Below are 27,659 nucleotides of genomic sequence, written 5' to 3'. Positions count from 1 at the left end.
TAGTTGTTTGGAACAAATGAAATATGTCTGTCAAAGTGGTTTATCAACTAAAAGGAATTATACAAAGTAGTATTAAATATTATTCATGCATCTGACAATTCACTAAGTGTCTGCTGTGCATATAGTACTACCCAAGAGGCAAAGGGAGGTTTTGCCCTGCCTTTTCCTAGTTGACAGTTTAGTTTCTAATCCAGAGGAGCAGATAAGACAAATTAAATATTGTGAAGATCATGACTTGCGAAAATATTCCTGTGCACAGTTCTGTCTCACTGCCCTTGTGACAGTCCCCAGTTCTGCAGTTCTTTTGGCCAACCTTAGATTTACTTGAAGTAGTAGAGCCAGGTATGCCATTTTTAAAGAGACCAAATCAGCATCAGTGACCTTAGTGAGGACTCAGAACCGAGGTGAAGTCCCGTTGCTACTCTTCGGGACCCATCTAGATGTGTTCGTGGACAGTAGTGTTTCGTGCTGGGAGCAGCCTGATGCCACTTCAGTGGCAGACTTTGCACATGGTACCCCTGCTGCCTGCCTCGGATCTAATCTTCCTTTCCTTTTTGGAAATAGAGAGGATCAGGCTCAACAGTTGTTCAAATAGAAGTAGTAGAAAAACAAAGTGTTAAGAGCTTTGGCACAGTTTAGGAAAATTATTTTTCAGTAAGCTGAGAGTGACAAAAATCTAAAATAAGTGAGCCAATCTACTTTCTTTGAAATCTCAATGATGATACGATAGTAATGAGAGTGTCCTTCACTTTTAAAAAACAAATCTACCCTTTCCTTCCCTCCATCATGTTTATGCTGAATTCAGAACTGTACTCTGGCAGGTGACTCCCAAGGCACTTAAAAAACATATCTAGCTGACGATGATCTTTAAACTTAGATCAAATGACATTGTCTTTGAAGTCTCATGAGAACTACTTGTCACATGGGCTTGCCTCTGAGAGTATAGCTTGCAAGCTGGCATCCCTGATACAAAAAGTGCAGCCTCATCAGAAATAAATGAAAAAGAAAGTTTTATTGGAATTATTTACTCTAAAATAACTATTTTAGAAGGAACCTTGACAAGTCATCTCCTAGCTTCCAGACAGAACACACAAGGCATATGGGTATCTGTAGTGTTTTAAAAGACCTTGGGGGACCAGGCTTCTTTCATAACTCATTCCAGAATTTAAACACCCTCGCTTCAGGAAATTCTTCCCTATATTTAACTTACAGGCCCCCTCCTGCGGTTAACACCCATTTCCGCTTTTTTCTGTCTTTGGTCAGGATGGAGAACAGCTGTCCAACATCCTTTGTGCACTAACCTCACCAGTGACAGAGCCATTTGGGTATCCCCGGCTGCATTTCTGCATTTCCAGCAACCAAGTCTTTGAACCAAATTGAAATCTTTTCTCTTCTTTTTTGTGTCCCATTTATTTATTTACTCCTTTTGATTATAAAATAATATGTGCTCGAAGAATAAAATTTGGAAGTTGTAAAAATATGCAAAAGAGGGGAAAACAACAGCCTTACAATCCAGAGACAAAAACCTCCTGTGATATAAACAAATTTTCTAGGTATTTCTTATCTAACTAAAGTCTATAAAGCATTATTCAGTAAAAATATAGGACAAGCCACATATGCAAATTTCAGTTTTCTGGCAGCCACATTATAAAAGGCAAAAAGAAACAGGTAAATTAATTTTAATATATTTGATTTAACCCAAATAAAATTCAGATTATATATCCAAAATAATATCTTGTTAACATGTACTTACCATTTTTAGATTATTACTTAATATTTTACCTTCCTTTTTCTTTTTTTTTTTGTAAGAAGCCTCGCAGCACCTCTCAAGTCAGACAGCCCCACATTCAGTACCAGGAACAAGGCATTTAGTCATGTGAACCGGCTTTTTGTGTAATAGTACATCTTAAGCATTTGACCAATGTCACTAAAAACTCCTTAGTCCACTTTAATGTCTACATTGTGTTTCATCATTCAGAATTACTGTAACTGTATGTTTAGGTAGTTTTGTTTCTCCAGTTTTAAATAACCCTGTAGTGGGTTTTTTGTTGTCTTTTTGTGGTTTTGTTTTGTTTTGTTTAACATTAACTGAATACTTTTCAATGCATTGCCAAAAACAAAAGTGACCCAAAATTTTTCTTTTGAGTACAGCTAATTAAATCAGCTTATTCTTAAATCAAATATATTCACTGAGTATCTGCTGTGAGCTCTATTCAAAATTAGACTGGAAAATGAAGAAGTGGAGTCCAAGAAACAAAAGACTACATCCCTCTTATACACTAGAGCTGGCTCCATAGCTGGACTACAAACCTACTGTATTTTATCCTGTCTTCAATGCCCTGCCGGCCCCTTCTACGTGCTGTGCATGCATGTGAATGCATGCGTGTGCACGCGCACGTACGTGCACACACACACACCCACACACACATAGGCAAACAAACACACTCACTCACTCACTCTGGTTAACATCCTTCAAGGTGCCAATCAGATATAGCCTCCTCTGCTGAGCCATCCAGCTGATTTCTGACTCCTTTCCGCATAATATGCAAAGCCTCTGCTGCATAAAAAAGACCATGATGTTCTGGATATTAGTTTGTTCTCTGTCCACTAGAGGGAAAGCTCCTTAATGGTAGGAATCTTATTTTATACATCTCATTACCCAGCAGAGTCTCACAGACAGTCAGTGAATGTGGGTTTCAGTAACATCCCCTGAAATGTGTTAAAACACCAGTGATGATACAACTGGATGGTACAGGAAGAAGTACTATCTCTGTTACAAGTTTTAAAGAGATCGCTTTCAAGTGGCATTATCAAAGAATGTTCAGTGAAAGAATTGCAACTTGAAATGGGTCTTGGAAGACAGGCATGCTTATGTGAATAGGGAGAGGGAATTAACAGAAAAGTCACAGTAACTCTTCTGTACTAAAAGATCACTGTTTCACAAAGTATTCTGTAACATGTGCCATCAAGCCATCCTTCTAGATGTAATTACTATACTAAGTTTCAAGAAGCCTTAGTGATTAGGTCTTTGCCTACCTAGGCTGACGAGGGTTTGCATCAGAAATGAGCACTGATTATAGACCTCTGGGTTTAAGCTTAGTTTTGATCTAATTCCCTGTTTGTCGAATTTGGAATTGTTAAAGATAGTTTTATATGATGCTTATTCAACAATTCTCCTGTTAGTAGATACTAATATGTAAGAAGTACTGTCAGTATAGCTAATATATATATAATATATAATGGCTTATTACTGTGGACCAGGCATGCTTCCAAAGCCCTTTGAATATATTTAGTTAACTCAATCTAACCCTGTGAATTAGAACCTGTACTATTCTCCCATCTCACAAATGAGGAATCTGAGGAAGGGAGGGGTCAAAATAGTGACCCCACTATCAAGTGGGGAGCTGAGGTTTGAACCAGGCAGAACAGTTTTAGTGCCCCTGCTTTAATCCTCACACAGTGCAGCCTCTTCTATGTTAAGAATGAAATGTTTTACACAAGGGGTCATTCAGCATCTGGTGATTCCAGAAAAGGAATCCTGTTATTACCACCTTCTCCTAGCCTTCTTCCTCTCAGATCAGTCCTCCTTCCGTCATTTGTAGGCTCCTCCTTTTCAACCTCATAAAAACCTAGAGCTCCTAAAGACCCAGTTCTAGGTCCTTTTTTCTCTCATTTTACTCTTCATGTAGATAAATTGACATCATACCTGTATTTAAGTTGCCTGTGTCCATCTTCACAGCACCTTTTGTGTGCCCATGTTTTATTCTTCCTAGCTTCCATCCCAGGTGCCATAAGCCTTACAGTCTACAGTACTCTGTTTTCAGCACCTGGAATCTCCATCCATCCCTTTATACTAGCCAGAAAGTCAGACATAACCCTTGGTTCCTCCTTTTCCCTCTCACCACTGTTTCCAACCCTAGCCACTCCTGCCAGTTTTCCCTATAGAAGCCTCCATCATTTCTCTCACCTATACCACTGCATAGCCCACAGTCTCCTAGAACCCACCTGGGCCCCCTCTGGTCATGGTCAGTTTTCCAGAGTACTTTCCAGAATCAACTGATTTGATCGATCTCTCTCTCTCTCTCTCTCTCTCTCCCTCCCTCCCCCCCACACACACACACCCTTTCCTGTGGCTGGAACACATTGTATTAGTCAGCTTTGTCACTCTATCAGATCTGAGATAAATCATTTTAGAGAGAAAAGGTTTGCTTGGAGGTTTTAGTCCATTATGGGACAGGCCTCTGCTTTTAGGCCTCTGGTAGAGGTAGGGAGTGGGGTAGACATCATGGCAGGAGAATGTGGCATAGCAAAACTGTTCACCTCATGGCCAGGATATAGAAAAGAGAAGAAAGCCAGGGCTACGGTCCCACTCTCCTCTTCAAAGGCACACCCCCAATGACCCAAGACCTCCACTAGTCCCAACCTCTTAAAGGTCCCACCACCTCCCAGTGGTGCCAAACTGCTGACCAAGCCTTTAACACTTGAGGGCACTCCAAATCCATGCTATAGCACACTTTACTATTTAGAGACCAAAAAAATGACCTGTGGGCTTCTGCATGTTCTAGACTTTGTTTTCCTCTCCAGCTCATCTTCTACCATACAACTCCTCTCTCACTGTCTTTTTGCATTCTCAAACATTGCTCTCCTCCTTGACAAAGAGTCTTGCCACCTGCTGATTTTCTGCTATACATACTCTCACACCAGCCCCTCCTTCACCTACCAGCTCTACAAACATTGGCCTTCTCTGGGTCAGTTCCCTGTTGTAGACTCTCTTAACCCACATTCACATCTGCATGCTTTATATTCGTGCTGGGATTCTGAGATGTGTGTCACACACACACACACACACACACACACACACACACACACACACACACACACACACACAGACTAGACAGTAAGCCCCATGAAAGCAGGAACCATGGCTTTTTCCATTACTATAATAGCTCCAGAGTCCCGTGCAGTGCCTATTGAGTAGGGGACACTCAATAAAACTTGAAGAAGGGGGTCAATCAATTAATCTGCTAATTGTCCTGTTACTGAGCATCCCATTTTATGCTGTGCCTCTTAGTGGTTTAGAGGACTGTGAAGGATATGAGTAGGAGGTGCTCTCAGGAGGGTCCCACAGTCTCTGACAAAGCAGTGGTTAACTAGCAGTCAGTTGTTACTTAGGCACTTCTGCCCGAGACCACAGCATCTCAGAGGATGAGATGAGATGAATTTTTCTTTTAAAATAACAAACTAAAGTCCCATGGTGTGGTTCATGTCAGAGTTTATTAGAAATTTGATGGTAGCCCAGCTTTAGCAGTGTCTTTCAAAGACTTCATTTCACAGTTTCTGTCATTGGCCTCAAGAGTCTCACGCTTCCTTTAGCTCCCTTCCAAGTCTGCTTTTAAAACTCCAAAAGCATTCTCTGACCAGGGTTTTAATTTCCCTGTCGAGTTCTTTCTGGGGCTGGGTTCCGTGAGATTGCTGTTCCTCTGGTTTCCCTGGCAAAGGTAGAGCTTTCTATTTTTCTAGTTTTCAGCACAAACAATTTATTAGTCCCAAGTCTCACGTGCTGTCCAGACACTGCAAGGGGTCTCCAGGTATCTTTCCTGGCATCTCTTTCCTATTCTTTCCATGTCCTCTTGAAGGATGTTACTTGTGCTCAGGATAAATGACACCAAGATGAGCTGTGTCTATTTCTACAGAACATTTTATAGTCCTCATAACATCAGTTGCTTGACTGTAATTTCAGTACATTCATTTGTATGGTGATTTCTTAAAGTGAAAGCTGATGGGTGACGAGTTGACTTGACCCCTCCCAGGACCTCTCTTTGGCCCCTTATAGGATCATTGTGTATTTCTGATCCCAAGGAGCTCTGCCTTGAGTTCAAGCTGGCCTCCAGATGGATTCTGGGCCAGAGGCACACCCTCACCAGTCCTAGAGCTGCTTCTCCGACCCAGGACCTGTTGTCTAGAGTTGTGGAGGTCTGTGGCCAGGCCCCCCCATCACATCACCTGGAGAGCTGATTTCCTCAGCTGGCATATTTTGTCCTTTGCTTGTGGAACTTTCTCCTTCACAGATCCATCTTTCCATCACTACTCAGTTTAAATAAAATCTAAAGGCTCCCTTGTTCAGTTATACTTTTTTATACACTGTTTTTATTTAGTCAGACTTTGTCAGGAAACCTTCCAAACTGAGCCCTGGGGAAAGGTGACCATTGGCACACATTTCATCCCCTGCTTTTGGCCCAAAACTGTTTGTATTTTTATTTTGTTTGGTGTTTTTGTTAACATCCAGGGCAAAGATTAAGCACTTACACTTACCTGGTACTGGTGAGGGGCCCTTAGATCACCTGCCTGTGGCCAGGAGATGCATTCTTAAATCTATTGACCCAGCTACCTCCTGGAGATAAGATTTAGCTGTTAAATTTGGCTTTCACAAAAGGGGCTCAGCGCTCCCATATGAGAGAGGGAAAGAAGAAAGATAAATCCCACCTTTTGCTGAATTTTGAAAAAGGATAGTAGCCTAATTTATACAGGTTGTTTTTTGAAAAAACTCACTTTATGTCATAATTTCTTAACTGCCAAAATACGTAATTCTACCTCAGCTTCGCCTTGGCAACCAACTTTTGGCACTCTGCACAGCCCTGTCGTTGCTCTGCATTATTTAAGCAGTAATCTTTAAGAAGGTGAGAAACTATTATTGCTTTTTAGCACAGTTGACATGATATTGGCTCAGAGTAGCAGGAGAGCTTCAAACATTCCTAATGGCCACAAACCAACTTAAACACCTCCGGGTAGAGGCCTCGCTGCCATGAGGTCATGGCTTACTGCAAGGGTAGAGAAAGAAGAAGATCAAATGTTGTTTAAGAGTTGTGTTTTTTTTTTTTTTTTTCTTTTTAAGTATTCCTGTTCCACTGAGTTGTAGCTGTAGATTTTGGCCATGATCCAGACAATCAAGATGGAGTGTTTAGACCAGCTGTGGTCTAGTGCTGATCCTCAGAGGAAGCACTCTGTGGAGAGGGAGACACATAGCTGGTGTGGATGTGCCCTCCCCAACATGAGGCCTGAGCTTGGACAGATAAGACTTGCACACATGAATCTGCAGGAGAATGGGGGAGGAGGTAATATTTACAAATAAAAACCCATCTCAGCTTCAAGAACTCTCTTGATATGGTAAATCTTTACAATTTTTCTTTATTTCACTTTCCCTTAAGTTTCCACATTTTCATCATTTCATGGCAGAATTTATTTCTGCTCATAACTGGTGCTGAGAATACCTAATAGTATAACAAGTCCTAGAAAGTCAAAAAAAAAAAAAAAAACTAAACACACTTAATGTCACCAAGAAGAGAAGGGAAAGATGCCAGTCCACTGACCTGAACAATATTCGTCTGATTCTCACTCCTCCTGCAAATAGAAGTAGAGATCAAATGTAGGTGCTCTAATGGCAACACAACCTTAAAGGTCCCTTAAAGGGATTGGGACAGAGAAGGGAACTAACATCTGTGTAGTCAGACTGGCTTGGTTAAATTCCTGTTTCAAACTACCTTGTGGCTTCATGACCTTGGTCAAGTTCCCTACCCTCTTTGCTTCAGTTCCTTCATCTGTAAAATGAGGGTGTTTGTAGTACTGCATAATCTTTTTGTGAGGATCATATGAGACCACGCATATAAAACTGTCAGCAGGGTGCTTACTCCATGCCCTTCACAAATGTTCGTTTTATTGATAATACCTTATCCACTGCCTACTCATTCTGCTAGTGATTCTACTCGTGCATCTTGTTTAATCCTTACAGCAACAGTTAGGTGAGTATACCCATTTTACAGAAGGTTCAGAGCAGTCATGTGCTTCACCAGTGTCCTGTGTCTCAAATGGAGCTGCATGTGGAGCTCTGGAATATTACAAGTGAGATACAGAATTGGGGATCACATTTTGGACTAGGGCTTTCTTATCTTGTTTTCTCTCTCCTAATCTCTTTTCTGTAAAAGTAGGCTATTGCTTCAGGCAGTAAAACCAACAGGAAAAGAGAAGGAGACAGAGGTAGTGAGGCAAGGATGGGGGCGTAGAGTGAACTGGATTCTACCATTTCACAGGTTGACTCCCTGGCAAGGAATTCCTAAGTTGTTAGGAAAGTGCTGAACATGGTCGTTCGTGTTTAGGTTAGGCAAATAGAGAAGGTGCCCCTCTTGCAAAAGTTCTCTCCCTCTGAAGCTAAATTCATACAGAAAAAGTGGTACATCTGGAGTTTAAGACCAACTGGAATGTGCCTCAGTGGATTCTGGGAAGTTCTTGTGTTTACCAAGGTGATCCCTAAGTGGATCATCTAAAGAGGGGTTTACATTTCTGCTTTATTCAAAGCCTTCCCCACCCCGTGTCCCCAAGGAAAATTCTCTACCCTTGCCTCTGTTCTTTATTTGCTGCTTCTGTGAGTTCCTAGATGCACAGCAGTGAAGATGTGGGTGGAGAGAGGGGTCCTGCTCCTGTCTTGCAGGGTGCTGCCTGTCACTCTGCACTTATGTAAGACATGAGTGTCATTGAGCCTCCGTTGGTTCCGTAAAATAAGGTAATACTTTTGGAATTACGAAGCCTGGGGAAGCTAGTCATAATGACAGCAACCACAGTTCTAACAACTCTACCATCAGTGGATATGCCAGGCATCCTGCCAAGGATTTTGAGTACAGTACTTTATTTAGTGCTAACCATAGTCCAGTGATCTATCGTACAAGGGAGAAAACCGACATATAACTAAGACGTGGTACAGTTGTGGCTCCACACACGGGAACGTAGTGACTGAGCTGGGAGTAAAATCCAGGCCTTGGGACGTCCTTTCTCAAGAGCACTGTCTGAAATGATAAGAAAAGGTAACTGACTGCAATAAATAAGGACTCACAGAATGAAAAAGAAGTTAATCACCTTAATTTAGAGAGCTCGGGGAAAACTTGATCCAGAGAAGCCAAATCTAAACCAGACTGTCCTCCTTGCCCTCGAAGCTCCAAGCTACTTGGCTTCTCCCTCATCGTGCTATTATGTGACCCTAGGAAGTCCTTTTTTACTTACAGCAAAGGTTTATTATAAAGTCATTTAACAGTGCCTGATATGGTTCAGATATTTCAAGTCTGTGCCATGTTTCACTAAACTACAGCCTTGTAAATCTGCAATTATAATATCTTTGGGCTGTTGTTTTTAATGAATTCCTTTAAATTGTAGCATTAAACCACAGATATCATGTTTCCAAGTTGGACCTATGCCAAGCTGGAAGAGACATCCACTCAAAACAGGGAGATGAAGGAGGACAAGGTGTTCAGTGACCTGGTGGACTCAGTCCAGTCACTTGAACCTCAGGCTCTGTACCCCAAACCTAGAACCTCCAAATGCGTAGGGCTTAGAGGAGGTGGGGGGTGAGGGAAAACTGCTACACCCATACTTACACTTGAAGGGAGGTGGTTTTGTTTTCTTTCTGGGTTGTTTCTTTTTCTCCTCCTTGGCGTGCAGCAGATTGCCCATGTTAAGCACCTGCTGTCACTGTACCACTGAGCTACAGTCCCAGCCCATGGGTGGTTTTTAAAAGCAGAAACTCCTTTAAGTTTTTCATCACAACTTTTATGGCACTAATTTAAATAAGTACATTGTCAATAGCATTTAAAAGTTGGTCATATAATTAGTAAATCTCTGAGTTTCAACTCTTCATTGAGATTAAATGATCATAAAGCAAGACTGCAATGGCCTGTTTTTCTTTGATTGAACAGGCATTACTCTGATAAAGTTCATCTCTTTCAGAGCAATCAAATTATATAATTTGATTATATAAAAACTATTAGTGTTTAATTAGCCCTTTGAATATTTACTTTTGACAATTTGATTAGTTTTTAAAAAATATTAAACTTTCTAAATATTTATTCACACTGTAATTTATTAAGACCTATAAACTATGGCCTATGCGTTAGTGTAAGAAAGAGATAGTCTTTACCTTAACATTTCTCAGTTTTTTAATCAATTGCATGTCTTTTTTGTTTTGTTTTGTTTTGGTTGTTTTTGAGACAGGGTCTCACCATGTAACCCAGGCTGGCCTTGAATTCCTGACCTTCCTGCTCAGCCTCCAAGTGCTGGGATTACAGGAGGGCTCCACCATGCCCAGCTTCCTTGTGACTTTTTTAGTATTTTTTTGAGGGTGGGGGTGGTATCTAGATTTGAATTCAGAGCCTCACACTTATACCACCTGAGCCACTCTGCCAGCCCTGTTATACCTTTTTTGATAGCTACCTTTCTTTTAGGCAGTAGTAGAAATAAATGCTTTTTTAAAATTTAGCTTGTACTAAAATATGTAATGAACGATTCTTCTCAAAACCTATCAAATCTGAAGATCAAAATTATTTTATTAAAAATCTCTGTAGTTTTTATACAGAGATGCTCACAGAAGTTTGTTTTTAGTAGTAAAAGTTCAAAAACATCCTAAATCTATAAAAATCAGAGTAATTAATTAAATTATGATATCCCATTCAGAAGAGCAACCATTAAAATTAAACTTTAAACATTAAATTTAAACCATTAAAATTACCCAGATGTTAAAGCATACATGAGCAGGACACAGAATTATGTATATATACCACAAACAAATCTATAGGCTTTTTAAATTAAACACGCATACATAAAATCAAAGTCTGCAAGGAAAATATCCAACATTAATGGCAGCTATTTGACAGGCAATAGGCTTGTCATGTTTTTTATCTTTTTATGTAGTTTACACTTTTTTTAGTTTTTTCTGTGATCATAAGTTATTGTAATAATTGAGATGCATATGTGTTTGTATAATGCAGTTTTAAAGTTTTAATGTAATCATTTTAATACTTCAGCTGTTTAGAGTTTAGCTATTTTAAAAATCAGGAAGTTAAAAAAAACCTTGAAGTTAAAAAAAAAAATCAATTCTGAACAGCCAAAATTAATACTGCAAAATTCACAAAATAAAGCATATATGGACACAGCAAACTAGCAGCAGGATTTTTTTTTTTTTTTTTTTTTTTTGAGCTAGGTTCTCATTGGGCTGACCTGGACCACAACCCTCCTGTTTACAGCTCCTTGTTTACAGTGATTGTGCCACTAGTTGAGATAGGACACTCTTGAACTTTTTGCCCAGGCTGGCCTTGAACACAATCCTTCCAGTCTCCGTCTGAGTAGCTGGGATTACAGGTATGAGCCACCACACCCAGCTTCATTTTCTTACCATTCTTAAGAAAATGTTTTACTAATAATTTTCCAGCTTGTGTGAAAATCCAAGGTCTCCCGAGAAGAATGTCACAAAATCCTGGTGTCAGAAAACCCCAAAGTCTTTACCTCTCTAAGCCTTAGAATCCATCCATGAGAAGAGGAGCAATGGGGACTGGAGGCGTGGCTCAAGCAGTAGAGCACCTGCTTTGCAAGCATGAAACACTGAGTTCAAACCCCAGTCCCACCAAAAAAAAAAAGCAATGTACCAGGCTTAGGTAGAGTTTGTGGGTATGTGAGAGTCGGTTGAATCTGAATACAAAGCTCCTGTGTGGAACACAATATGTAGCGTAGGCTCTGGAGTCAGACTGAGTCTCACTCAGTTGGGGTCTTCAGCTGGAACCACCCACCCACGTCTGCCTTTTTCACAGGGTGGATGCTAGGGTTCCAAGTGTGCAGAGTGCCTTCCAGAGTGCTAAGAACACTACTAATACTCTGGAAAATGCTAGTGTCCTTCCCATTGTAGTTGGTGAGACAGATGTCACATTTTATTACCTGTCTGTCTTGCAGAGGTGAAGCGTGCTTTCAGGGAGTCTAAAAGTCAGTGAGGGTTACAAAAGCCCCTGTTCCTCCTGTGTTGTAAGCCCTGCTAGGGGCGCCCAGCCTGTTCCCAGCGCCTGCCTTTTTTCAGCCCACGGTGAAGCTAAGCAGAGAGCAGAGCAGGGTGGTAAGGGCATCAGGGCCTTGATCTGCCACAGCCAGAAGTGGTGAAGCACCTCGCCTCTGGCTGCATCCCAGCAGCCTCCTTCAGGGCTCCAAGCTCTCCACCTGGGGTCTTCAGAGTCCCCCTGGTCTGGTGCGTTACTGAAAGGACACGCAGCCAGGGATGCTGCTGATGTGCTGTTTCAGTTCACCCGCCTAGTCAGCCTGTGATCATTTAGAGAAGGAAGGACGCGGTCAGCGACAACAAGGTTGGCCCAAACATGCCGCGTACCCAATTACTGTGAAAACCTAGATTAAGACCAACAGATTTTGTTGACTTTTGTTCTGTTTTTCTTGACAACTAAAAACAGTAATTTACTAGTCTACTTGCCCAGGTCGATATGCACCCCAGGGACCACCCTTAGTTATGAAATCTCTCTTGGCACCAGTATTTATAGCCAAGCAGGAAGGTCTGACAGGCCATGGGAGGGAACCTGTGGGTGCCTTTTCTCAAGGACAATGACCCTTGCTGGATGTCTGAGTCCTCAGGTTTTCAGCATCAGAAAAACGTGAGGGAAGAGGGAACAGTAAGTGAGATAGTTCCACAGCTGTGGCTATGGTTACAGGTAGAAGTGACCCTACGTCCCTTCTTTGTTAGGGAACTTGCTGAAGTTATAATTTGAAAATGTGTTGTTGGAATAATTATAATTATCTTTCATCCACAGGACTAGAAGCTCCTGGGAGGCAGGGCCTTTCTTGCAGTTGTGTTGTTGTCGTTGTTGTTGTTGTTGTTTGGGGTTTTTTGGAGGGTGGGTACTGGGGTTTGAACTCAGGGCCTTTTGCTTGGCGAGGCAAATGCTCTGCCACTTGAGACAGGCCCCCAGTCCTTTCTTATAAATTTTTTTTAAACTTTTTTGCAAATAGAGGCAAGGCAAGTCCCACCTCTCCTCCTGCCTGCTGGTAGCCTGTTCACAATCACTTAACTTCTCCATGTGTTTGCTCACCTGAAAACACAGTCAAATGGTTCTTGTGCCTCCCCGCCTCTCTCCCAGTCTGTTGCTATAGTTGTATTGAAGCTAATTTCATCTGCAAATAATAACTTTTAGAACTATGACCAGCACTCCAGGTGGCTTATCTAGCACAGTATATAACATAACATCATTTCCAAGGTCTGCATTCTCTATTTCCATTAAGTGATTATTATTTATTATTTCAGACTTAAGTGTATGAACGCATGCCCTGCTCTCTTGACAGGGGTTTTGTAAGCAAAATGATGTATGTGAAATGACTTCACAGACTATAAGGCTTTGTATAGCTGTATGGTGATTATTATTGCTGGCTCAACGAGTTCCTCCTGAAAAGTAACTCAGGCTGTAAAGAAGGCACTGAAGACTATTGTGAAGCAGGATGTGCGGCTAGCCTTGGAAAAGAGAAGGCATTTCCCAAGCTAGCTTTTCATTAAAAAGCAAAAAAGAATCTCCTGATTCTCTCTGTGCCAGTTTGCTAATGCAGGGCAATTAGCATTTGGGTGTCGGAAGGGCTGCTGATCATCAAGTCACGATCGCGGGTTTTCGTCTGGCCTGTCCCTGCCTCACTGAGTTATCGTAGACAAGTTATTTAACCTGTCTGCCAAATGCAGATGACTGCTTTTGAAGATGAAGTAAGGATTGATAGCTCTTCAGGCATCTATGAAGTTATATGCATCCTCCACATGTTTTTCTTTCCAGAGCCAGTCTGTCCGTTCTTTGAGCTCTTCCCCATATGATGTGGTTTCTGTCCCCCGTCCTACTGTGGGCACTCTTTTCTCCTAAATGGATTGAATGCAGCTGTAGCCTTCTTAAAGGAGGCGCCCAAAGTTGGGCCCAGCATGCTTGTTGATTCCTGCATTCCAACACTATAATAAATGCTGTCTACAATTGGTTATGATCTAGTTTTATTATTGCAAACCTAAAATAATGTGATTGCCTATCTCTGGACCCAGAAGGCTTAAGGTGAATTCTGAAGCAGAAAGTAACTTGTCATTTTTGTTTGTCTTCTAGCGACAGACATCACACCTCCAGTGCAATCCCTGTTCCAAAGAGACAAAGCTCCATATTTGGGGGTGCAGCTGTGGGCTACTCTGGGGGGATTCCTTCCCCAGACAAAGGACACCGAAAACGGGCCAGCTCAGAGAATGAGAGACTCCAGTACAAAACCCCTCCTCCCAGTTACAACTCAGCGTTAGCACAGCCTGTGCGCACCATCCCTTCAGTGGGAGAATCTGAGAGAAAGACGGCATCTCTGTCCTCTTCCTTGGACACCTCCTTGGACTTTTCCAAAGAAAATAAGAAAAAAGGGGTGGATTTGGGTGACACCTTAAACCAGGGCCATGTGAGTATGGACACTAGCCAAGAACAAAGAGAAGCCCTCTCTGGGCACCCAGCCACAGTAAATGGCACACTGCTGCCTGGCGAACAGGCTGGCCCCACCAGTGCCCAGCTTTCAGGCGAGTTCCACTCGGCCCCAGGGGCTGAGCTCTGCTGTGCCGTGGAGCAAGCAGAGGAAATCATCGGGCTGGAAGCCACAGGTCTCACCTCAGGCGATCAGCTAGAAGCGTTTAACTGTATCCCGGTGGACAGTGCAGTGGCAGTGGAGTGTGATGAGCAAGTGCTGGGGGAGTTTGAAGAGTTCTCCCGAAGGATCTATGCACTGAATGAAAACGTGTCCAGCTTCCGCCGGCCACGCAGAAGTTCTGATAAGTGAAGTGAGCAGACAGACAGGAGGACCAGGGCAGAATCACTGCCTCAATGAGGATAAAGCTGCACTTACCCTTTTTAATAATTATGCCACAAAAATGAATATTAATGGAGGATATTCCTCAGAAAAACCAACTTTGGGAACAGAGGAGGGACTCAGGATCATTGTGTCTCGCAGGCCAGACCAAGTCAAGTTTTGCTTTCAAGATTTGCTCTTCAGGCCTGATGATTGTTTTACGGCAAAAGTCACTCTCTAGTTGAAAGAGCTTATAGCTCAAGTCACCTTATGGGTATCGTCTGCTTTTTATTTACACATCTATGTTATCCTGAGAGGGAAAATGATAATATATAAGTAATATAATGAACTCACTTTAGTTTCTCATAAGCATTTGCCGTCACCATAGTTTATAAAACTTTGGGAAGATGGAATGTTCGAAAATAGCTTTCCACTGTTTTCTAAAGGGTCTGCAGCACCCACCAGTTTGATGAATGAGACGCATAGTAGTCTCGTTATTCCCAGGCCCCTTCACCCCACCCTTGCCTCCACATGGCACGGTACCCACGGACCCACTGTGGCCCTGTCTTCAGGCTTGTGCCTCCTGAAGACCAAGGGCACCAGATTCACTAGTCTAAAACTAGCAGTCATGCCCTTCCATCTCTTCTAATCAATGATCTTCCATCCCCACACCGCCATTCCCTTGATGTAGTCCTCGGATTAGATGAAAAACCTACCTTTGGTGGATCCATGAGACCCTCAAGGACCCCGGGGTTACCACAGTCAGACGGCATCCACTTCCCTTTGGGGCCCAAAGTTTTACATGATCAAAAATTAGGCATGCTTTCTGGCAATACATTCACCAAAAAACCCTAGATGTAAATCCCATGTTAATTTATTAAATTTCAGTCTGAAGGAAGACAACGTATATGACAAAATACAGGTAGAGAGTCGGGCTGTCCAGTATGCAAGCTGCAAGGCAGTTGAGCTGTGTGGATTAAGAGACTAGATGAAGCATGGAATATTATTGGTGTGTGTGCAATTCCATAAGTATTAAATTATGTTTTTGAAGTCCAATTGTCATTCCTGCGTTCAGATTTCATTTGCTATTGCTTTATACGTTATGTACCCAAGGACATTGCCTCAGGGTTGCAAGCTCTTTAAGGAAAATTTATCCATATATCCATGTATTGTATAGAAGAATAAAAATTGAATTTACTTCACTTGGCCTGATTTTTTTTCCCAGCTTTGCAATTCGTCTTAATCCTGCATCTCTTTGTATCACATCATGGTGGGGCTAGCCTGGACAAAAGCCCTGGCTGAGTCTAAGCTGATGCTGCTGAGTTGTATGAGGTTACATACTATGTATAGCAATGCATACTTCACAGGTGTGCTCCCTGGTAGCTGCATTTTGCCTAGCAACCTAACTCACGGGTCTCGTAATCATGCTCGTGTTATGTCCGGGCATTCCTGGACTGAACTTTAACAGATAGCTTTACTGTTAAAAGCTGTTATTTCCTGTAGAGCGCTCACAGAACCACTGCATAGCAGACAGACCCAACTCTCATGCCATTGGAAGTTTTAACTTGGTCCAAGGAAATCCATCTTATCCCACGGGAAGAGGGGAGTCCACCTCAGACCTGGAGCAGTGGCCAGCTGGAGCAGGAGTTTCTCTGCAGGGTACTGTCATTCATTTTAGGTCAAAGAGGGTAGAGAGAGAGATACCATCCTGGATATAAACATCATGCCATGGGATCCTCCAGGGAAGTGACATCTACAAAAGAAAAGGGCATTGAAGGTCATTGTTAGTACTGAAGAATGGAAAGTGAATCCCATGTGACCTGTGATTTCCCCAGAAGTGGGGGTGGGCTTTAAACTTCATGCAAACTCTAGGTGCATGCAATTGCAGGCCCTCCAGCCTGGCTCTGGCACCACCAAACACTGGGGCCACGTACGGAGCACTCCTGGCCACAGTGTTCATCTCAGGTTTCGCATAACTGGATAGAACCCAGAGCTCTGGGTGCCCTCCATCTTCTCTGCTTTATAGAGTCCTGGATTCTGGGCTTCCTGGTGTTTTCCTTCCATGGCAGCATGGAGTCCTGCTCTTGATAATGCAATCAGATTGTTAAGAACCAATCAGAAGTTACCCACCCTATCCACTGGCACATGGATTGAAATGCCATTTAGGTTTGGGTTTACGTAATTTGGGTTGGGGTTTTCATTTGCGTTTGTTTGATTGCCATGACCTGGGTAGAACCTTCAGTATTACATGCTTCCAAAAGCTTCAGAATTCATTTGCAAAGCCCAAATACAGTATGATCTATCACCCACTAATCTTTGTAATTAATCTTGGAAGTCACTAGAACAATAAAATTTGCTTGGAAGGTACAAGTTGAAATGGAAACTCATTACTATCCATTTCTGAGCTGCTCAGGGCCCTTTCAGTTTTCATACGAATGAGACTCTTAACCAGCAAATATCATCAAATGAATATTTGATTGCATTTTCTCTCTCCACTTCCTCTTAACCACTGTAGAAATTCCAGAGATTTTTTTTTCCTTCAGAATATTAGTTTTGAAAGATTGTACCTAGCTATATTTTGTTAGCAGTTCCAATAGTGCCCATTTTTCCTGACCTAACTGGTTATTTAAATAATTTTTTAAACCACCACCAATAATAAATGCCATGTGAAACTGCTCTTTTGGTAATTGGAAGAAAACTTAGCATCTATATTTATAAAATAAAATTGATTAGTATTTATTTTGAGAGTTAAACATGTATGTTACTTCCCTGCTATGTTTGAGTCCTGTCTTCATTGTTTTGAATTTCAGACTGAAGCTGGGTTAAGTATAAAAACCTTGCTCTTAAACAGCCAGCCATTCAGCATTTACAGAGCACGCATGCGTGCATGCGCGTGTGGGATTCAGCTAAACAAAGTTAACACAGAGATTACCAAGCCTTGACCTCGCCATGTTCTCTAGTAATTGTATTAGCAATTAGTTGCAAGTCAATGTGACAGTTCTTTGGTGGAGATGTATTTCATGCTGTGGAGTTCAGAGAAAGCTGTTCAGTCTGACTCAAGGATCAGGAAAAATTCATGGAGGTTGTGTGGGTGAAAGATGGGTAAGAGCACCCATTATAGATGGGAGATCAGCATGGACAAAGGCCCAGAGGCAAGGCAAGACTCGACTGTGTGTGTGTGTGTGTGTGTGAAGGACTTACTAAGGCAGTGAGCCACCACTAAATACCTTTTCCACACTTAAAGCTGAAAGGCAGGGCTGGAAGCATGGCTCCAGTGGTCTGGTGCTTGCCTCGTAAGTGTGAGGACCTGAGTTCAAACCCTAGTATTGCTAAAAAAAAAAAAAAAAAAAAAACAGCTTGGTTAGATCTAAGTCAAGAGATCAAGACTAGCAGTCAGTTCAGGCGGACGCCAGTGGTAACTTGCCTGAGTCTGGTTACTCTTCTTTTTGGGAGCAAAATCTGTGCGTGTAAAAGAAGCACCCTGAGTTGTCAGGGCATGAGTGGAGTAAAGCTGTGCCTTACTGTGGGCCACAGCACAGCAGCCTCTCTTTAAGCTAGTTCTAAATGTCCGTGGCAACCAGTCACCTCTATGACTCTGGCAGTGTTAGGTCCCCCTTGTCCTGTGAGTGGGCATTTCACAGTGGTGGTAAGGATGCCTGAGACTTGCCATCAGGTTTCTGTGGTAACTTGGGCACAGCCATGTAATCTCTGAATCTGGCTCCTAGTGTGTCAAGTAGGGATGCTAGCCCCACCACCAGAGCTGATAGAGTAGAGATGACATTTTAATGAATAACTACAATCTTTACATTGGAAGGAGGTGGTCGTTCAACGAGGATTTCTCGCAGCTGCATCGGACTTTGGTGGAATCATTGAGGCAGAGATTCGATCTGCATACACTGTGTGCCAGGGCTGAAACAACTTGCAAAAGCTAAGCTCTACACAGACAGGAAGTGTTTTGAGGGATGGGGGAGGGGTGGGGTGGATACGCTGCCACCCGTGGCGGGAAGCCTCACTTGCCTGTGTCCACTCTGCAGGGGGCTTCTGTAGCTCTGCCCATCCCTAAATGCTCTCAACACAGCTTCTGACTACCGGTCCAATGCTGAAATGATGCCCAGAATTCTGGATTTTTTTCAGAGTACATAGCTTTCTTTTTCTTTTACTTCCTCTTAACATATCTAATTAGCATCAGCCTTGTGGATTTTAAATGAATGAAAAACACATGTCTATAAAATTATTCTATGCTTTTTTTAGAAGGTTGGCGATGTCAGCAGTCCATAAATAGAATGACAGAAACAAGAGAGTCAGGTGGTGAAGTAGCTATAGGTGGATCCAAGCACAGAACTGCAAGAACAGTGGCAAGCTCACAGCCTGCTGGCTGCTGTGTTCAAAACACAGTTCTAAGGAGCTTTCAGTCCCCATTACGTTATAGCAGCAAATCAGAAAGGCACGGAAGTGGGAGTGGGCAGAAATACTGGGTAACTGACAATGACATGGATAGGAGCCCTCAAGAGGGGAGCAGCAGGGTCAGGAGAGAGAAGGCCACAGCCGGACAGAAGAGCAAGTCAGGAGGTCCCAGGCCCAGTGAAGGTCCCCACTCATTAGCTATGAGACCCTGGCAAGGCACTTGCCTTCTTGGAGCCCACGAGCTCATCTGCAAAGTGACTTCAGCCCATTGCTCAGGGTTTCCTCTAAGCCTGGACAGAGGCTCCTCTTGTCCTAGGAGCAAGCTTGTATTCATTCTTCAAAACCAGTCTCTGATTGCCTTGGGTCCAGAGCATGCAAGACAGGAGAGGACTAACTTGTCACTCTGCCTGTTTGTGAAGAATTTGGGGTAAGCCATTTAATTGATGGCCTGCTTCTGATGAGGGTTTGTATCATCAGAAGAGCCACCCCCCCTGCCAGCTTCTCCAAGTTCTTGAGAAAAAGACTTGTAAAAAATGTAACAAACACTATTTTTTTTTAAAAAAAGTCACAAAATTAATGACTGGGGGCTCAAGCAGTAGAGCATCTGTCTAGCAAGGGCAAGGATCTGAGTTCAAGTCCCAGTACTGCCAAAAAAATTAATAGCTAACTTAAAATTTTTCAGCTTGGTCTGGGGTGTAGCTCAGTGGTAGAGCACCTGCCTAGCATGCATGAGGCCCTGGGTTTGATCCCCAGCACCAGAAAAAATAAAAAATAAAATCAGCTTTGGGAAAAGGATACAATAATTTTAGTTTGCTAGAAAAGTGCATAAAGTAGTTTAAGGAAGTATATTGTTCAAAGTGGTTAAAATAAGAGCTTTTCCCATTCATTTTAATTAGCGTATGTTAATTGTACTAAAATAAGTTTTGATGTTTTAAGGAATACATTTATTTTCTTTAAATTTTTATTTGCAATTTTTTTTTTGTTTTTTTGCAGCACTGGCGTTTGAACTCAGGGCCTGGAGCTTGCTAAGCAGACACTGTATCACTTGAGCCACGCCCCTAGCCTTTTTTGCTTTATCTGTTTTTCAGATATGGTCTCAAGTTTATATTCAGGCAGGCTGGACCACAATCCTCTACTTATGCTTCCTTTGTAGCTGGGATGACAGGCATGCACCACTACACCCAGCTTTTGATTGGTTGAGATGGAGTCTCAAGAACTTTTGCCCATACTAGTCTCAAACCACAATCTTCCTGATTTCCACTGAGTAGCTAGGATTATAGGTGTGAGCCACTGTGCCTGACCACAAAACACTTTTTAGATCCATTTATAGGGAACAACATCCTCAAAAGAAATCAGCATGACTGGGTCATGGGTCAGAGCCTCAGCCACCTGTTGCTATGTGAGGACACTCCTGGGCTGCCTTACACACAGGTGATATTCAACCTTTTGGTCATGCAACAGCTGTCTCCAGAACTTGCCAACCTTGAGGACAGGCCCTTTGCTCCCCAAAACCTGCCAGTTGCTTCTCACCTTGCCTAAGCTTTACCTTCAGTGGCACAGAGTAGGTGCTCCGGAAGCATGAGTGTGTGTTAGGGTGGGTGGGGGAGTGGCAAAGAGGCAGAGCATAGAACTGGAGTGTGCAGTCTACACCCTTGGACCCCCAGGAGGCCTAACATGCTCAGGGCTGGTATCAGAAGTCATTCTTGACCATTAGGGACAGAAAGACTGTAGAACTAGTCAGGTGTGATGGTGCACGTTTGAGATCCCAGTACTCATGAGGCAGACAATGAGTTCAAGACCAGGCTGGCCTACATAGGAAGACCCTGCCTTGCTACGGAACTGAGTTTTTATGAGTAGCAAAGAGAGGAGTGTGTTTGAGGCATTATCAGATAGATTCTCGCTAAACTTCCTGAGTGTCAGTGAACCCAGTGCCAGAACTGAGGCCCTGCTGCGTACCCAGCCTGCTCTTTGGTCATCTGCACTGTACTGCCTGCTCTACCTGGTGATGCAGTGACTCTCAGACACTCAGGGTGCCTTTTCTGTACCAATGCACAGGACTGCATTTGACAGCCCTGAAGTTACCATCGCCCCTGACCCAGGAGCCCACAAGAAATCCCCCTACAGGGGGTGACTACACCAATCCCAGGCCATGAAGCCTCCAAATCCTGCTCTCCCGACCCACCGCACATCCTGGCAGCCACAGACAGCTCTTCTCCATTCACAGCCCCTCGCTAGGAAGGAGCTAATCTGGGAAGACTTTCTGCGAGAACCTCATAAGCACTGTGTGGTGGGGCAAGACACAACTTTCCAGAGGGGAAAGTGTGTATTTCTAACTTAGAAGTGTGAGGTAAGTACCCAAAGTTTGCGAGACACAAATTGTGACTCAGACATACAAGACCAAGGGGCCAGAGGGGCGAGAAAGACTTCTAGCAGGTAGATCAAGGGGTAGACAAATAGGGCTACCAACCAGGGCAAGAAGCAAGAGCAAAGGGATTGCCTTGGACCTGTATGTGTTCATTCATGAGACAAGCAGCTGCTGACTGTACTGAATGCCAGGCCCTGGACTAGGCTTAGGTCCTGGACCAGGCTCCAGGGCAAGAAACACACAAGGTGGGCACAACTGCTGCCCTTGGAAAGAGACAGAAAAGCACAAAAAGCTGTGCATGGAGCTGGGTGTGAGTGTGTGGTGGCAGTGGTGAGGGGACTGGGTGTGACTGTGGCAGGGCTACTTAGGATCCACACACAGGGACAGCAGAAGAAAGGCCAGAGTGAAGGAGCTTGGACTCAGGTTGAGCACAGGAAGAAGGTGGGAAGAGAAACCATGGAAACTGAAAGGGAGCACCAGGGTAGAAGATAAGGCACCAGGGAGGTGACAACAGGGCACAGCCTCAAGGTCCTCAGCAATGAGGAAGCAAGGCCCAGAAATGAAGGTAGCAGGAGGAGGGGGAGAGGCCAGTGTGGTGAGGAATGGGGTGGACTGGAGCTGTCACTACCCAGGGACTTTCCTGCCTGGCGCTTGAAGACAGCAGAGACAAGGGCCTCATTGGAGATCCTGTCTCCAGGGACAGGCCAGGGCAAAAGGGGCCCTCTGAGGATGACTGAGAACTCTGTGGGCCTTTGGGAGGTGACACCTGAGGACTAGGCGAGGAAGTTGGCTAGCAAGGCTCCTTGTGGCCACCCTCATGCCTCCAGCACACAGCACACGCAGTGGCCCGTCCTAAGCATGGCTTGGACCTTCTGAGAAGGAAAGGGAAGAAGCAAACCCTTGCTTCCTTTTGCCATGTGTGTTGTAGGCGCCAGCTAGCCAAAGAGTTGGGGAGGGGAAGTTATTTTTCTAGAAATATTTCAAGTGAAAAGATTCCAGAGGGATCACAGAATTAGACCGTCACACTCTGTAACTCCTAATGAATCAGCACTTGAAGCCAGTGATCGCCAATGGCTGCTAATGCCATGACGAGAAGACAGCCAGACATTGCGTGCCTCCTGATGGGAACACAGAGCACGCATGAAGCATTCTTGCGATGGTGTGGCCCTGAGTATAATCGAGCCTATCTGTGCTGTCCATTACATGAGACCCTAGCCACACGTGGCTGTTCTGTCATTGAAAAGTGCTTAGTCCAAATTGAGATGTGTTGTAAGTGTAAAATACACACTGAATTTCAGAGAGTTTGTACTAAAAAGAAATGTACGTTTTGAGATTCACTTTTAATAGTGACTGCGTGCTAGAATGATAATATTTTGGATATATTGAGTTAAGTATATTATTGCAATTTAATTTCATTTCGCTTCTTAAAATGTGGCTACTGGGAAATGTAAAACTTCTACCGTGACTCGTATTTGCCGCTCACATCACTCACAATTGGCCAGCACTGCTCTAGGTCTAACTCCCAGTTCCTAGGAAATTCAGGGGTCAGGTGAGCGCGTTACCACCAGGAGAATGCAGCCAGAAAAACCCAGATGGGGAAACTCAGGACAAACAACCTTGTTTCTCCAATATATATATTGTAAGAAGAAAATAGCAGAAAGGAAGCTGGATGTAATCCCAACGTCTGTAATCCCAACACTTGTAATCCCAACACGTCTGTAATCCCAACACTAGGGAGGCTGAGGCAGAAAGATCTTGAGTTTGAGGCCAGCCTGGGCTATATAGTGAGACCCTACTCTCTCTCTCTCTCTCTCTCTCTCTCTCTCTCTCTCTCTCTCTCTCTCTCCACTCAAAGTCCTTTTCCAGACTCTGGTCAGAATTCACAAATCTTGCTCAACAAAGCCTGGCCTTGGCAATGACAGCCTGGCTTTGGAGACACTCAGCACTTCAGTTCCCGTTACTGTACTGGGCTGTGTCCACTCTGCCTGGGTCGGGATGAGGGGTCAGAGGAGTGAAGCCACTTCGCTTAATGCCAGCACTCCATAGGCTGCCCTTGCTGCCATGGAGCAGGGACAGAGCAGGCACTTAATAAAGCATTCCTGCCCAGTGAAGTCCAGATGATGTCAGGGTTGCAGCTCAAACAAAGAAACCCTGAAGTTCAGAGGCGGGAAATGGTGGGAGAAGCCTGGCGCCCGGTGCATGGGCACATGAAAGGCTAAGGACCTGGCAGGGTGGCGGGAGGGCCAGAGTCGTGGGAGGGCGATTTGGTTTCAGCAAAACGTCATCTATCCCGTTAAATTAATATTGCTAATATGAATTTAATTGGCTCAGTACTTTTGTGTGGTTTTCATTTGTAATCTTGTTTTGGTTTTATGGTTGTAGGAGAGCTATAAACATTCGTTGAAATTTAGAGGGTTTGTTTATAAAATATCTTAGAGTGTAAAAATGAAGGGCAGGACAGTGTTAAGGAACAATTCTTTCTTGCAGTTCACAGTCTCTTCCTAACTCCCCATCCCCAAAAACAAGGACTTTAGAGAAAATGTAAACAGGTTTTACTTTACTGGGACAGGAGGGATGACAGTGAGGCCATAGGAGGAGCTGTGTTCACCTGTTCCCAACCTTGGCCTTTGTTCTAGATCTTTAAGGGGCCTTGTGTGGCCAGCCCCTCCCTTCTGCCCTCTCTTCTCTGAGCTACTTCCCGGAATCCCTTTGTCCCCTGAGTTTCCTTTCCCCTGGGGCTCCATCTTCCCCTCAGCCTTGGAGAGTCTGTGCAGAAGAAAAGAGGTTTCTGATCCCCCAGCAGGGCATCCACAAGACCCACTGACCATTTGCAGCAGTCAGTGGAGCCTGTGCTAGCATCATTATGCCAAAAGAATTTCTCGCTTCACCTTGGCACCATTCCCGAACACCCCTCTGCTTCTGGCTTCAGTGTGTGCCAGGCCCTGGGAAGAAAATGGAAAAGTGAAAGATCCAATCCTGGCATAGACTTGTTTAGGCAATATTACAAATAGCAATAAGTTTTCAACCTTAGAGGGTTTACAGCAATGTTTTAACCTTAAAAGAATCTGTCCATTTCATTTTGCATGGTATTGTAGATCTTGTACTTGATCTTCAGTGCATGGGAAACCTCCCGAGGGTCACAAGTGAAGAGAATGACATGTTCTAGTGTGTGTTTTAAAGAGAGCACAGTGGGCTGGATGAAGGGGCTACATGAGCCTTTGTGCAGACCTCATCTATGAAATCTGCAGTGCATATAGTTGAGGGAAGGTCTCACTATGCAGCCCAGGCTGGCCTTGAACTCACTGTGCAGCCCAGGCTGATCTCAAACTCAAGATCCTCTTGCCTTTGCCTCCCAAGTGCTGGATTACAGATGTGTACCACCATGACCAGCTTGGACAAAAATATTTTTTAAAAAACAATTATTTAAGGGGTAAGAGAGAGAGGGGAAAAGAAAGTAATAAAGAGGGGGTGAATTTGATCAAAGCTTGTTGTAGTTATGCTTGTTGTAAGTGCCACAAGGAAATCTCGTTGTACAGTTAATGCTAAAAAAAATTATTTTCCAAAAACCATTATTTAAAGAATCCGTAAAATGTCTTAAAAAAAAAAACAAGAACCAGAAACCAGAAGAAAGTTTACTCTTGAAAAACTGCAAACTAGAAGAGTCAAGGATCTAGGGTGTCCCCAAAGCCCCAAGGCTGTGGCAGGTGGAAAACTTCAGAGGGCGGGGAGTAGAGTCGAAAGCTGTAGGAGCAGCTGGCAATTTAGGGAGGAAATTCTGGGAGCAAGAGAACTGCAGAAAGCCTAAGACCCAAAACCTGAGCACAATCTTTGCCCAGATCTTTAGCCAAATGCTAAGAGCCTGGTGTGAAAAACCATCAGAGACAGAAGCTAACTGTGAAAGTCAGCGCTGCCCTGGACTGGGTGGGTATGTGAACGTGCTGCCTTCTATAAAGTGAGGGCATTTCCCACTCATTCCTCTTAGGGAGGAGAAAGCCATATTGGTTTGAGGTATTAGAGGACAAAAGACAAGACTGGCAGAACAGTTGGAATTTTAAGGGAGAACCCACAGAAACAAGTGAACCATAGAAAAGTGAGCACCAAAATCTGAATATGAATTTCCCAAATCCTTGAGTGACCACCAAATTATAGAGGTTTAGGGAGACTCTGGAAAGCCACTCAAAACAGTAGGAACTGAAGACGGCAGGAACTGAGCAGAGATACTTGCTGCTGCCCACCATGGAGGAAACAGTTTGCAGTTGGAAGTCTGCATAAGTGTTGGATTTAGCAATAAAAATGTCAAAGCAGAGCTTTATAAATATGATAAAAGGAAAAATATGTTGAAAGATTTAAAGGAAAAGTAATAGTAATGGGTGAAAAGAGAGGGATTCTCAACAGAAAAGTGTGTGTGTGTATGTACACGCACATATGCAGACATACACACTAAGTGGAAATTACAAAGATGAAAAGTACAATAATTGAAAGGGAAATTTTGCTGGCTGGGTTCAGCAATAAAGTACAGGTGGCAGAAAAAAAAAAAAAAAACTGACCCTGAAGATAGATAAGCACTGAAATTACTTAATCTGAAGAAAAGAGAGAAAAAAAGACTGGGAGAAAGTGAACAGAGCCTCAGAGACATAATATAAAGAGATCCAAAGTGTGTGTAGCTGGAGTACCAGAAGGGGGATAGCAGGAGAAGACAGGCAAGAAAAGGTATTTCAGTAAATACTGACCAAAAACTTCCCAAACTTTGGTTTAAACACTCAGAGGTAAGAGTCCTAACACATCTCAAGCAGGAAAAATGCAGAGAAAACCACATGTGGGCACAGAATAGTCACCGATAAAAGCAAGGGTAAAAAGAAATCTTGAAAGCAACTTTAATATTAATAACAAAAAACTATAAAACAGGGACTGTGTGTATGTGTGTGTGTGTGTGTGTGTGTGTGTGGAGGGGTATTGGTGGGTGGGGAGGGTGAAGGAAGGAGATTAAGGTGATGGTATATGGCAGGTGGACTTCATATACCTATATGAGAAAGAACTAGAAAACCTCCTGCAATTGCTTTAAGTGGGGTGGGGAGGGGGCTGAGGGGGAGAGATGGGGGCGATGTCACTAATGTACAACATAAGTCTAAGTGGAATTGTCACTACAAATTCCCCCCGTATAATGAATATTTCCTAATAAGAAAAAAAGAAAAAAGAAATTTTGAAAGCAGGCATATGCAACTCAAGGCCAGCCGAAGCCAGTTCATGAGGCCCTGTCTCAAAAATGCCCAACACGATGAAAGGGCTGGGGGAGCGGCTCAAGTGGTAGAGCGCCTGCCTAGCAAGCGTGACACTGAGTTCAAACCCCAGTACTGACAAAAAATAAATGAAAGATGCTTCACATACTGATAGACAGTGATACAATTAAGATTAATGGCTGATTTCTCAACAGAAACAAAGGGGACCAGAAGATACTGGAACACACTCGAAGTGCTGAAAGAGCAACTACCTCCAATAATTCTATACTTTGCAAAACTAAAGGCGAAATTCAGATATTATAAGATATACAAATAAGGAAAGAATTTATTGTAAGGAGACCTGCATAACAAAAAAAGCAAAAGGAGATTCTTCAGGCTGGATATGCTCAGATCTACAGTAAGGAAAGGCCTGGGATGAATACACCATGTAAATGGTTAACCAGGGGCAACAGATAAAAGGAACTTGGGGATGAGGATATTGCCAGGCATAAAGAAGAATATTCCTAGCTGGGTATGGTGTCTTGTGCCTGTAATCCCAGCTACTCAGAAGGCAGAATCAGGCAGATCACTGTTGGAGGTCAGCCCAGGTGAAAAGTTATCAAGACCCCATCTCAACCAATAAGCTGGGTTTGTTGGTGGTTACCTGTGATCCTAGCTACGCAGGAGGCCTCAGGTAAGAGGATTGAGGTTCAGGCTAGTCCCCAGGCAAAAAATGTAAAACGCTCCCTGAAAAACAGTGAAAGAGTTGTGGTTTAAGTGGTAGAGTCCTGAGTTCAAACCCCGGTAGTGAAAAAAAAAGAAGAAATTCCATAATGACAATACAAGCTCAATACATGAAAAATATGAAAACAATAAACATGTTTTAAATGGATATAGTTTATTATATATAGATTATCCTTCAAAAAGGGCACTGTACTAGCCCAGGCCCACATTCCTTAGACTGGGATGTAGAAAGAGAAAAGCAGGGTTATGGGGAGAGATTCTGAGTCCAGTTTTGGACAGGTTTCAGA

The 27,659-nt window shown here is 43.3% G+C and overlaps 1 protein-coding gene and 1 non-coding gene across 4 annotated transcripts in view; both read left to right on the top strand.

Moving 5' to 3' along the window:
* The window catches only part of Uvrag (UV radiation resistance associated), a 322,555-nt gene extending 306,710 nt beyond the window's left edge, over window positions 1-15,845 (top strand). For all 3 annotated transcript variants that reach the window (XM_074082663.1, XM_074082669.1, XM_074082674.1), the window contains one exon: window positions 13,932-15,845. In XM_074082663.1, the coding sequence (XP_073938764.1) occupies window positions 13,932-14,634 (703 nt within the window). In that variant the 3' untranslated portion in view covers window positions 14,635-15,845. The remainder of the gene's footprint in view (window positions 1-13,931) is intronic.
* A 3,889-nt stretch (window positions 15,846-19,734) lies between these two features.
* Trnaa-agc (transfer RNA alanine (anticodon AGC)) lies at window positions 19,735-19,808 on the top strand. Its single transcript has one exon. It is a non-coding gene; the product is annotated as a tRNA-Ala (tRNA).
* Window positions 19,809-27,659: the final 7,851 nt, after the last annotated feature.

This window comes from Castor canadensis, chromosome 1 (genome assembly GCF_047511655.1).
Source record: "Castor canadensis chromosome 1, mCasCan1.hap1v2, whole genome shotgun sequence".
In the NCBI taxonomy this organism is placed as follows: Eukaryota; Metazoa; Chordata; class Mammalia; order Rodentia; family Castoridae; genus Castor; species Castor canadensis.
The sequence above is the reverse complement of the archived record's forward strand: the minus strand, read 5'-3'. Positions and strand labels throughout refer to the sequence as shown.